Below are 13,324 nucleotides of genomic sequence, written 5' to 3' on the forward strand. Positions count from 1 at the left end.
TAGTTGTTTTAAAACCAACAGAAATTACCACAAGGAGATGCAAAGTGACAACAAAAAGATCACAAAAGAGACACCAAAGATGTTACCAAAGAGACTCAACCATGATAAAAGTTGGTAAAACCACTAAGATACATTATTATAACTAGAAAAGCACTCGGAGAGAGCGCAGACCTCCGCCAAGGCAGCTCAGTGTCTACAAAATACCGATAATAATAATAGTGCTAGAATCTAGAGCTCATGCCCAAAATTTAATCACTTGTTCCTGGTCCCAATGCATACATGTCCTGAAAATGTAATCCAAATCCGTCTGTGACCTTTCGAATTATGTTGCTAACAGACAGACAAACTCTGGCGAAAACATATACCTCCTTGGCAGAGGTCAATGACAGAGACTCAATAAGACTCCAAAGCAACACAAACTGATCAGAAAGAGACTCAACAAAAAGCACAGAGACACAACATGAAGACAAAAAGACACAATATGAAACATAGACTCAAAAAGACCACAAAGACATGCAAACTGTATGCAAAAAAGTTCAGCCACTCACAACAAGAAACACAACGGGACAGCGGAGACTTACAAAAACCTCAGACACAACGACCACAAAGACAAACAACAGGGCCAACACAACCACAGAGCGACTCACAGCTACGGCAGACAGACACACAACATAACCACTAAGAGACACAAAACTGACTGCCTGGCCTGCTGCTCCAGGCGAGAACAAAATCTGAGCATTTCCTCTTTTCTCAGCACACTATTTGCAGTACACATACATTGATGTATGCACAACAGGTGAGGAGTTGGAAATGACTATTGCAAAATCGCATATGCTGCAGTAATAATGTCAGCCGTTTAGCTGAGTCATGCTGCAATAATATATGCTAATGTTATTAAAGTTATGGATTGTGTTTTTTGGAAGTGACTGCTTCGGGCTAGGTGTTGAATTCATCCTTCACAAATGTGTTACTGACAGTCATTTGGAAATATTAAAAAAGCATATTTAGGTATTTGGTAGAAACTACAGCTTGTGGGGAAAAAAAAGGTGGTATTGAGCCATCTGTAGTCACGCCACTAACATCAGCGCACCTAATTACAAGAACCCAACCGCATAATTACATGGTCTGCACCTAATGATTATGTTCATTATCTATGCATGAGTTGCATTTGTTTTTAATTAACTGAGTCATTTATTAAATCTACAATGACAAAAGGTAAAAATAACCTGCTCCAAGACGCTGAGGTGACCCGTTTAGTAAAACTAGTCAAAACATAAACACACAATTCAGTTTACCATGAAAACTTCATATTAATGCAGGTGGAGATGTCATAAATAATGGACAGTGTACATCGAAAGGGACGTAATGGTTCATTGATTATTGACCGATGACTAAAATAATCACCATTTTCATAACTGTTGTTGCTGTTGTTGATTTTTGCTTGTTTTTTACATTTCTATGAGAAGAGACTGAGTGAGGGAGCTTTTGTGGGTATACAGTGGCAGCTCATCTCATGAAAAAGTTTTTGGAGCAGTAGAATTCACTTCCGAAACTTTCTGTGGGCGCTTCGTTGCGTTTACAGTAACAACTTGACCTGGCGTTACATTAAACGACTCACTTCCTGTGTGCAGCGTAGGGGCGTTGCCAGGCGACACAAGATCTAAGCATTGCTAGTTTAGTTTGCTTTATTGATAAAGAGAGAGACTGCTTTGAGGGCTGGTAGTGTTATAATCATTGCGTCAATCCTTTGACAGCAGTTTGGATGCAACTAACATTTTGATAGATTTAAATGGTGCACTGCAGTTTAAGTAGTTCCTAGTTTATTTCCTGTTCAGTGACTTTAGGGTTAGGACTAAAAGAAAAACTCTTCATTTTGAGGTTTGGGCAACACCAATTGTAATTTTCTCTGCATTTGAGGGATAAAACAAACCATCATTAATGACAAATTAATGACATTAATGACTAACCCAATGCCAAAATGTCAACACAGTTTATCAGAATACTAATATCACCCAGTCCATTCAATTCACAGCTCACCCTTAACTCATCCACCTTGGTCCCCAATACCTTTTTTATTTATTTTAACCTTTATTTAAGCAGGAAACTGACCTGGTCAATCTTACTATGATTCCTGTAGCACAAATATATCTGTAAAGTTAAGGTCACCACTTATACCTGCCTGGTATCCAGGCTAGTGTGTCGTCACAGCGCCAAACGTCACAGCGAAACTCACTTATTACTCGCGTGTTTCTGAACAAAGTCCTGGCGACAAACACTACTACAAAACAACTCAACTGCAGTGAAACTAAAATAGTATTACGTTTGTCCTCACGTCGGCGTACTCGGTGTCTTTATGCTAGCCTTGTTTTCGCGGTTAACAACCAGCCTGCACCTGTTCGGACAAGCTAGTTAGCATCAGGTAAAAGAGTGAGGTTGAGGAGGTCTCACCTGTAAACAGCGGCCTGTTCCTGGGCAGGTTTCAACTGTCAGTCATCCTGTTACTCCCGGGTGTGACACTAGAAGATGTTTGTGCGTTTCTAATCTTCTTTTTTTCCTTTTCTTTAAGTGTTTCAAACAAGACGAGATGCCCGTGCTTGTGTGACAATGTGCCAGTAGTAGTCTGTGTGTGGAGACGGGAGGCAGGGGGAGGAGCCTGTCCGTCAGGTGTGCTGTGTTGCTCCGCCCCCTCTCGTTTTATTTGGTTGTTTTTTTAACTTTAATGACTTAACATTTAGCATATTCCATCAATAAATAAAGAATTTTTTTTTTTTTATATATAATTAACCAAAAAATAGATGTGTTAGTATATTCAATAAATATAAATACTACATGTATTCTGTAAGCAGTCTACTTTTCAATCCTTCCAACAAAGGCTGCTTGTGGGGGTTTTTTTGCTCATATTGTGGTTACATATTTTTATAATTAATATGCCTTAGAATTAGTATTTTTATTATAATTTTCTAGTTTTATTTTCAGTAACAATATATAAGTAATAATATCTATAATAATTATTTATGACTTCTAATAACTATTATTTATTTCATTATTTTCCACCAACTATTGGTTGAAGAGTGTTCACAAGTTTCCACAAAGAGACTCCACCATCAACTTTTAAGTAGAGCACCAATGAGTGTTTGTCTCCACCTAGTGTTCGACTCGGATCACCTGGAGGAAAACCTTGTTTTTCCTTCTCTTTGACTCATGTGAAGTTTAATATCAGCCTCTGGGTCTCGGTGCGAGTTAAACATTCACAGCTCGTTTGGCCCCTGGATGCATGAAAAAGACGCATCAATGCAACAATTTAAAACGCAGACATTTTACACTGATTCAATTATTCATTGAGAACAAATGGTTTTCTGACCTAGAAGTGAGACAAACCACCACCAGCTTTCGGACATAAAATGATGAAACTTGGGTTAAATCTCACAAATTAGTAATTGTTTAAATATAGAGAGATCATATTTTACTGCAGATTAAAACAAAATCATTTGTGCAGCTGAAGGAATCAAAATAAATTAAGTTATAGTGCTCATATTGCTTACATTTCAAACTATATTTATAGCATTATACTAAAATGTTTGTGCAAATAAATCCTTTCATGGAGAAAGGAACCAAAGGAATTCAACATAGTTAATAGGGACGGTCTTAGGCTGAATCCCAATACCACCCCTTAGCCCTCCCCCTTCCCCCTACCCCTTTGTCAGAGTTCCCCTTGGCCCTCAAAACAGAGTTGAGGGAGCGAGGGGTACGAACGTTCCCCTAAGAAATGAGACACACCTCCATTACGTCATCACGTCGTCCGGACTTGACGCTCGCGGACTGCTTCATCAACAAGCCGATGCGATGCTTGTTGATGTAACAATCCAAAAATGCCGTCCTCACAAGTAATGTCTGTTGCCTGGGCTATTTTTCTGTTTTTACGACTGTCAGCTGCTACAAAGACATCGGCGGCGACGCTGTGAGGAGTGTTCACACACACAGTTACAGCGACTGCAGACCCGCTGCATTACCATAGCCACACACACACACACACACACACGGTGCAGAGGGAGAAAGCTGCTCGCAGACAGAGCGGAGGAGAGCGGGGACAGAATCTCCTGTTCTGTCCTGAAGACGTAACTGTGCACTCCGGCACAATTTGTTAATGTTAAAAAAAAATAGCGATAGCAGCTAGCTAACCACTTACGAAAGGAACGCCGGGATAGCATCGGCTACGACTAGCTAGTAATTCAAAACAAACTTGACTAGTGATTCAGAAACACCGTTGACAATTGAAGAAGACCACAATACAATCATTACACATGACTGTCGTGATTAAAATACTGAAAATACATTTGTGCGAGTCTTTAACGGCCAGCTTTCAAACTTCGCTGACAGGTGACGCGGCGGAAGCTGCGAAATTCCTCGAAGCCCTCCGTTTCAAGTGTGGTCCTGAGGAAGCTTCGTTTCGAGGGCTACGTAGCCCTACGGCTTGGCCCTACCCCTTAACCCTTATGAGAAATGAGACAGCCCTACCCCTCACATGAACGCGCAAAAACAAGGGGTAGGGGGAAGGGGGAGGGCTAAGGGGTGGTATTGGGATTCAGCCTTAGTCTACTGACTAATCCAGCTGTAACCTAACCGGATGAGTGTCTCCAACAGTTCCCAGGAGCATGGAGGAGACACAAGATGTATTTTGTAATTTAACACTAAAAGAAATATAAAAAAAATATATATATATATATTATAATAACAATACTTGAATCTCAAGAAAAAGAAGTCTCCGTCTCCACCCACTGTTGGATCAAATCAAGTTTATTAATGTGTTCAGGAAATCCCCACAGAAACAGTTTACAGGGGAACTTACAGATTTACAATCATTCTTGACAGAAGTGCCAGCTTAAACCCCCCATGGTTCCACACTGAGGACGCCTGCTGAATCTCAACAACCGGCTAACTGCAAACCCATTCCCCTAAAGAGGTCTACCAACAAGTCCACACACTGTTGAGCTACCGAGTACGCGTTGTTCGGTTTTTCAGTCATTAAGAATGCAGATGCAGCAGCCTGTTAAGGACAGACGTCTGAATTAGGTTATTCGTTTTCTTCATGTCTGCACCGTTCAGTTATGCGAGCCTTCATTTTTTTTTGGTGCCAATCCTTCATCCCAACCACAAACATCAGCAGACAGCAGGAGGCTTTTTCGGATAGAAGTAAAAACCGCCAACTGTTGGTGAGAAAAGCCCCGTAACTCAGTTTAGGCCCTCGAGTATTCACTACTTTCATGTACAGGATTTGTCAAACTGCTCAAATGCATTTGGTTCAGCAGTCGTAGTACAAATAGAAATGCTAAAACTAGCCAACATAAAGAAACAAACACATGTAACGTCTTTTTAAAGGAATAACATGTGAAGCTTGTGAATGTATCAGGACACCAGTCATAGTTCTAAGCAGCTGAATGTTTTTGGAAATGCCCAATGCCTTGTATTTGACCTTCATCACGTAGGAACACTGTCATAATGATTAATTACTCTGGAGGTCATTTCAAAATTTTCTATTTCGTCCAGGGAATTCTACGCTACCAAAATAATCTCAAAAGTCAAGAATTGCATATGGTCGCAGGTCCTAATTTTAAAGTAGATTTCATCATTTAATTTGTATTAGATTGTTGGCTTGCCTTGTGCTTCATGGTTTCGCTTGGTGTGGGGAAGAAAGGTAGTGTTCATTGGAGAACCATTGCTAAGAATAATCTGTTATATTCCAATATAATAATAATAATCATAATAATAAAACAACCAGCATGGTTTTCAAATGACACAAGAATGACCGAGGATGGGCGTTCATTTTTTATTATTTATTTTATTGTTCGTTCGTTTTTTTACTTTTTCTGGGGGTTTTTTGACTTGCTTTGACCTGATACAGGTTAAGATGCAATTTCCGGAATCTCCTTCTAGTGGGGTTGAGGTTTCAAAATCAAAAAGAGGATAAAATGAACATCTAGCATTCAGTCTACATTTGGTGAACATTTCTAGTCAACATAAGATACTACGGTGAGGCAGCAGGAGAACTTGCACCCTTGCTCTTTCTTTGCCGTATGAAAACCATGCTTCCTCTGGAGAGTCGGGGTGGGGAGAAGGGGGCCGTGCAAGACTGAGAGTGGGGGTCGGCTGAGTGGGGCTGGGTGAGTTCGGTGGATGGAGAACGGGGCTTGAAAACCAGACTGCTGATTTCACAGGAGGTGTGTAAAAGGCACGCCAGGGTTACTCCCAATCCCAGCCAACATACACAGAGACACCTTCACACCCACACACACACTCGCTGAACACACAACAGTACACGCACACACGCACCCACACACACGCACACACAAGCAGCACAGGCGAGAGCCCCACTGAGGAGGGGGAGGAAAACGGGAAGGAGGGAATGAAGGAAGTTCTTGATAGAAAGAGTTGGGTTTGAAACGTGGGTTAGGTGGGAGCAAAGGGGCCTGGATCCCGTGCTGCCGCTGTGTTGAAACAGAAAAAATAAACAACAAAAAAAAAAAAAATCAAAAATGGTGGAATGGATCATTTCTGGTTCTTCAGCTGGTTGGAGAGCCAGTCCAGGCCTTCGTACAAACCGTCCCCGCTGGTGGCGCAGGTAGCCTGGATGTACCAGCTGCGCTGGCGGAGGGCGTGAAGCCCCAACTTCTCTGTAATCTCTGCAGCATTCATAGCATTGGGGAGATCCTGAAGACGAGGAGAATGGTGATAAAATCAAGATGAAGGTTTGATAATACAGATACTTCTTCTCAGTAAACGTGTACAACTGCATAAAGCTTGTGTGTAGGAAGTGTTTCACTGGCTGTAAATGGTTCAATGTGGGCCCCATGATGAGTTAGTTTTTGTAAATAAAAGTTTAACGACGTACAAAAAGGTTACTGAGAGAAGACTCGGTACAAAGATCTGAGCTCTGTTTCCTGAGTATTCATCTATGGCCTTGTGAGGCAGAGTGTGAAATCTACTTTATTCTGATTGTAGGTTCTCCCTGAACTGTTCTGCACAGGGTGGCTTTAAAATCTGTTAGGATCATTTGGAAAACATCAATGTTTTTGCCTACAATATGCACTTAACGAATATATTAATAAGGCACCTCACCTGTTTATTTGCAAAAACAAGCAGCACAGCGTCTCTGAGTTCGTCCTCGGCGAGCATTCTGGAAAGCTCTTCCCGTGCCTCGGTCACCCTCTCCCTGTCATTGCTGTCCACCACAAAAATAAGCCCTGCATAGACACAGTATTTGGTTAAAGACAATAAATGTTCAGTTCTACATGAGATTGTTACACACATCTGTGTTATTAGCAACAACACAGCCATCATCTGGTTTCAAAGTATTTTTCTGCTTGACCACATTAAACGTTTGTCCATTAATAATAAATCATGGGCATAATGTTCTTGCTGCTTATTAATAAGTCTCTTTGACCCCCATCAAAGCACCATAGACAAAGCCATATATTGATATTCATGGAATGTAACGAATCCAACCCCTAACTGTTGTTCTGATGTGGCTAAAATGTCTGACAATGTTTGAGGATTATACACATGCACAAGAGGAAGTCAGGTGCAGAGCCATCATCAAATCACTTCTATGTGCAGAAAACCAATAAACCTAAAGCTGTCAGACCATTGGTGGTAAATATTCAAAGGAATTTAAGAACATTTACTGCCAAGTCGTTTTAACATTTCTCTCAAAATGCAGTATTTTTTTAAAGAAAAAAACACATGGGTTTACACACAGCTAAGATAAACTCACAATATAGCTTTAAAAGCTTAGATTGGCATATGAAGCACAGAGCAGTTAGCCAGCTACTATTTACTATTTCATGGTTGTGAGTTGAGATCTGAAAAAGTGAATAGAGCCACAAATACAATATACAAGAGATTGTGTCATATAGGAAAAAGCTTTGGTGTTTTTAAAGTGTACATAGGTTTCATCATCCATGGTGCTGACTAAACATTTATGTTATTTCTGGATCGCTGTGGGAGCAGAGGAAGTGGTCACATGGGCAACCCAAGACTGAAGAGGAGTTGGCACACGTTTGTGTCGCTGCACTGGCATCGGTACACAACACCACGGACACTTGCGGTCCGCTATATCACAGAGACCTTGTGCTGCAATTTAACAGCACAAAAAAAACAAAAGGAACCGATACTCAGTTAAGGAAAGTCAACTTTGTCCGTGTGTTGTCAGATTATTACCAAAACATTTCATCAAGCATCCAAGTGCCTCTGACATGTGTCAAGTTTTGGTCACAGAAGTCCAGTTACTCTGATGCAATTTGTAAGGAACTCCAAAATTTAGCATATTACGACTGTACAGTGCCCGAGTTCACCAACAGAAAAAAGGTGTTAAGCTAATGCTGTGTACCTAACTTGCAAATGGAGACACTTTTGCAGCGTCTTCTCTGCGCCAGATATCACACTTTTTCATACCATCACTTGATTTAGGCTGCATGAAATGTGTGTGTAGAGGAGCAGCAGATTAATCAGCTGTCCGTAAATGTGTGTGGGAGAGCGAAAGAGAGCAAGAGGGGAGATGAATGTTGCGTTTTTTTAAATTGAAATAAAAAAGAACCCCATTACAAACACAGCAACAGAACAAACAAGAATAAAGACCATAGGAGACACATGGTGGAAAAAGTGGTTTCATAATATGTTTTTTGGATTGCATTAACTATGTGCACATGGTGACTTCATGTGTCCTGAGGAAAATGTATTTCAGGGAAAAAGAGTAACACAACACACACCCACACTGAGAAATGAACAATGACGTATGAGTCATTGATTCTGCAATGTTACGACAGTCTTTCACACACCAGGTTTTTTAGGCCACCTATTGGCAGAAAAAAGAGTCACTGACACCAATGTCAGCAAAGATTAAGTCCACCTCACCTTGAGTGTTCTGGAAGTAGTGGCGCCACAGCGGCCTGATTTTGTCCTGACCACCCACGTCCCACACTGTGAAGCTAATGTTCTTGTATTCTACGGTTTCCACATTAAAACCTAAAAAGGAGGAGATGCACAAATGAGTCACAAACTCAAAAAAAGAAGCATGTAAATCTGAAACAAGTCAATCACAAAGAAATTATCTGCATTTTGATAACTATGGCACTACACATCTAACTGAGACATTGATGTTTAAAACTGTTCTACCATTAACTTGACAGATACAAAAACAGATATTCATACCAATTGTGGGGATCGTGGTGACTATTTCTCCAAGCTTCAGTTTATATAGGATGGTTGTTTTTCCAGCAGCATCAAGCCCGACCATGAGAATCCTCATCTCTTTTTTGCCAAAGAGGTTCTTAAATAAGTTTGTGAAAACATTCCCCATGGTGACAGAGCTGTCAAAGAGAAGAGGAAAGCAGAGGGAGTGTCAACATCTGCAGTTTTCTGTTTCAGAATCAGAAATACTATCCCTGGAGGCAGCTGCATTTTTTTACAGCTCCTCCAACAAAGAAGACAATACCAGAGATGCACAGCCTATACAGTGTAATAAATGCAAAGAGGAGAGAACAATTGAGGTCATGTATGTATGGTGGAGGTAAAATGATTTCATGACTGTTGTTCGGTTGATGACAGCACAAATGAACAGCTGTTGGTTTTAATAGCTATAACAATGCTTGTTTAAGAAACAGGCAAAGTTTCACTGCACCAGAAAAAAAAACAGTACAATTAGTGTTACATGGGAGTACAACCAAGATGTTTGCTTAGGTTAATGGTTAAACAATGAGCACTGGTGGCTATACATTACTCATAAGGCCACATGTTCCTGTCTCAAACTTATATACAGCTAAGAAATGCATAATTTTAGAGCTGCAATTTGAAAATAAACAACTTTTTTTTTTACTAATTAAAAGATTAATTTCAGTCACATTTAAATACAATTCCAAAGACAGAGCTGCAACAAATGGGGAATAAACTGTAGGAAAGAAAAAAAGATCAGAAATGGTGGAAAACTGTATAAATTAGCAGGGACCATATTCAATATGGGGATTTCCATTTAACCATTTTATATCACTTTAGTGTGAATATTGCAGAGATCGGAACCATACAATAGAACACCACATGTGAGGGTGTAGTAATAACATTTTCACTAATGAAAATGACTGGTCTAATTAACAAGAAATATACTTGCATACAAAATTTGTGATAATTTAATATTGTGGTTCTAATTATTTATGCCGAGGTGCTTTAATTATATACAACATTTAGAGCTGCAAAAACATAGTACATAACACAATGATAACGCGCTTAAAAATAGGACAGCAGAATTATGTCAGGATGTGATAGATCATTTATGGCAATGTATAAATAAAATGAATAATACCAAAATGTGCCGATCGTAACAAGATGCTTAAAGTTGCACATGACAGTACTTGAATAGATTTAGGCTCTACACTGTAGGTTGACCAAATATGTTGTTTTTGACAGACAAAACATTAGTAATCAAAGTTTTAAAGTAAAATCAATGGGGGGAAACATTAACAGATTAATCGACAGAGACAATAATGCTGTTTAACTGGTGGTCAGTCCACACATTAATAAATATATATTTTAAAGTGACTTTTGAAATACTCTAATGGCCTCTACTTGGCAAAACATCGAATGAAAACGTGTGAATTTAATCATTTCTGAAAATGAACGGAGAGTAACAAGCATAAACACGCCGGTAAACCGGATAACCGAACAGAAAACCGATCGTAAAATAAAGAGAGGCCTACCCCAGCTGGTAAACTCTGACGGCTCGAACAACAGGAAAACTGTTGTCTAGATGCGAGTCTGTTAGAATTCCACCAACCGGGCCGACAAATAAACTACTGTGGATAATAACAGACAGTATCGAGTAAGAGACGACGGTAAACCGGATAACCTAGCAAAAAAAAACGATCGTCAAATACAAGAGGCCTACTCCAGCTGGTTAACGCTGACGGTTCAAACAACACGAATACTGCTACTCTAGATGCAAGTCCGTTAGCATGCCACCAACCCGGCTTACAAATTAATTCTAACTGAAAATAATATACAGTATCAAGCTGGAGACGACGGTAAACCGGACAACATACAAGAAAACCAGTCAGACTGGAGAGGCCTGGTCTAACCGGTAAACTCTGTCAGATCCACCAACACATATATCGTGTCACCATAGGTGCGAGCCTGCTGAAATGCTAGCCTGCCAACAACACCCCGACCTTAGGTAAAGGCCGACAAACACCTAATTATTTATGAATGTGAAAATACAATGAGTTGAACAATTGAGCGGTAACCTTTCATTGAATAAGACGGGTGAAAAATGTCCAGGCTGGGTAGTTTTAGCCGGTTTCTTGGGCTCAAGGCAGATTAACATTAGCTTCACTAAGGGCGGATGCTTCGGGTGTTTAGCTTGCTATATTGCGTTAGCATGCTGCTAACTAGCGGGCGACGCCATTCGCGAGCGATCTGAAGAACATTCGCCGTTTTAAAAGTACAGGGCGATACATCAGCAACCAAGCGAATTCTGAGTTGTCATATGTACCGTCGGTGAGGTTATTAAAACTCGGTGTTTTCCTGTAATTCGACAGCCCGGCAGGAACTCTCGTCAACGGCCAAGATAACGGACAAGCAGATAGCGGACTGCCGCGTCACAGGAGAGACACGGCACCGTGACGTCCTCTTAAAAGTCTCACACAAAACGGGCTTTTCGAACAAAGCAGACGTCCCTTCGCGTCCTGTCACGCCGTACGACCAAAATAGCGCCTTTGTGTGGATATTTACCTTTAGAAAGACAGCTTCTCGAGCGTTCGTTTATCTTTCACTGTCACTCCAAAATGGCGTCTTGCGCAACCAGGGAGACACCGGCGTACGAGCACTTCCCCCTTTCACACCGGCTCCAATCACCGGAGTAATTGTGTCAGTAAGAGCCCACCTCTGTTCCTCGGCTGCCCTATCACAGCGACCGCATGACTGTGCACCGTGCACACAAAATGTCGAGGAAGTAAAACCACCACCACCACACACAAGTTCGGTAGTAAGTTTCCTGCACCCGCCGAGAAGTGGCCCACAACACTGACGTAAGTCCGGCCTGTGTGGAGTCATTTTACACGTTAACGGTTGTATAACCGAAGGGCTTTGAAGACTGTGGAGATGTTTGGCTGAATATTCATTCCCTGGATGTGTCAGAGTTAACAGACTCTGTAACTACAGAAGGGACAGAATATAATATAAAGAAATATGAAAAGGGTCCACAATGAGTCACCGCCACTACAAAGACACTCAAAATGACCATAAGAAGACACAAAATGACCTCAAAAAGACATGAAATGACCACAACAACATGCAAAATCACTACAAAATGACCATAGTGCCACGCAAAGTCACTATAAAAACAAGGTATCCGCGGGGTCTTAAAAAGTCTTAAATCCAATCATTTGAGTTTAAGGCCTTAAAATGTCTTAAATTGTCCTAAAATCGCATAAAAGGTCTTAAATGCAGTTTTGAAAGGTCTTAAAAATCTATTAACGTGACTTTTATTTAAAACATGCATAAACTTCAGTCTCACTTTGAAATGTTTCTAATTTTTGAGGATGCGATATTTATCAAGCACCACTAGCTAGCGTGCTGTGTGTGCGCCGCGGTGTGTTTCAGCTAAGCGTATCTTAGCGTAACGATTTGTGGCTCCAATTTTTTCATGTCTTTTGTACTTTTTTGCCAGTATGGATCTGAAATGGGTCTTAAATTGTATTCATTATAGTCTTTAAAAAGTCATAAAAAATCTTAAATTTGACTTGAACATTTTGAAAAACACACCATGGCCCCAAAGAGACACAACATGTCCATAGTGCCATGCAACATCACTATTATGAGACCACCATGGCCCCAAAGAGACACAAAATGAGATGCACAATTACCTCAGAGAGACACAAAATGACCACAACCACGTGCAAAGTTTTGTCAGAGGTTAATAATGTTAATATAAAATACAATGCGAGACGCAAAATGTCCCAGAAGAGACGCACAATTTTAATACACAAAATGATGTGTCAAAAAAAGTAAATGTGAAATTGACCACAATGACATTCAAAATGACTAAACATTTTTGTCAAAGAGGAACAGAATTAAATGACCACAGCCCGATAAACCAAAAGAAATAAGTTGATACCACTTGATTTTTACAGATTTACTGTTTCCATAGTTGTACTTTTTGAAATGTTTCGACATTCAGGGCCACTGTAGCGTTCCTGTATATTCATCATTCAGTTATTATAGGAAACGTGATTCTTTGATATGGTTGTTTCTGGGAATCTTCCAAGGAGTTAATGAGGAAACA

At 40.4% G+C, this 13,324-nt stretch overlaps 1 protein-coding gene across 1 annotated transcript; it reads right to left on the reverse strand.

The window, feature by feature from the left end:
* Positions 1–4,776: 4,776 nt before the first annotated feature.
* On the reverse strand, positions 4,777–11,854 carry arf2b (ARF GTPase 2b). Its single transcript, XM_083904346.1, has 5 exons — positions 11,773–11,854; positions 9,205–9,362; positions 8,908–9,018; positions 7,114–7,238; positions 4,777–6,705 (listed from the first exon to the last, which is right to left on the reverse strand). The coding sequence occupies exons 2-5, from the start codon at positions 9,350–9,352 to the stop codon at positions 6,544–6,546; spliced, it is 546 nt and encodes a 181-aa protein (XP_083760472.1). The 5' UTR covers positions 9,353–9,362; positions 11,773–11,854; the 3' UTR covers positions 4,777–6,543.
* Positions 11,855–13,324: the final 1,470 nt, after the last annotated feature.

This window comes from Microchirus variegatus (assembly GCF_963457635.1).
Source record: "Microchirus variegatus genome assembly, chromosome: 17".
NCBI lineage: Eukaryota > Metazoa > Chordata > Actinopteri > Pleuronectiformes > Soleidae > Microchirus > Microchirus variegatus.

Bases quoted from the DNA above. Each gene is read 5' to 3' on its own strand.
- arf2b (XM_083904346.1), bottom strand. From the start codon at position 9,352: ATGGGGAATGTTTTCACAAACTTATTTAAGAACCTCTTTGGCAAAAAA. The intron at 9,019-9,204 runs GTATGAATATCT...CCTCCTTTTTAG, and splicing joins CACCACGATCCCCACAATTG to GTTTTAATGTGGAAACCGTA. The intron at 6,706-7,113 runs GTGAGGTGCCTT...CCTCGTCTTCAG, and splicing joins TTGTTTTTGCAAATAAACAG to GATCTCCCCAATGCTATGAA.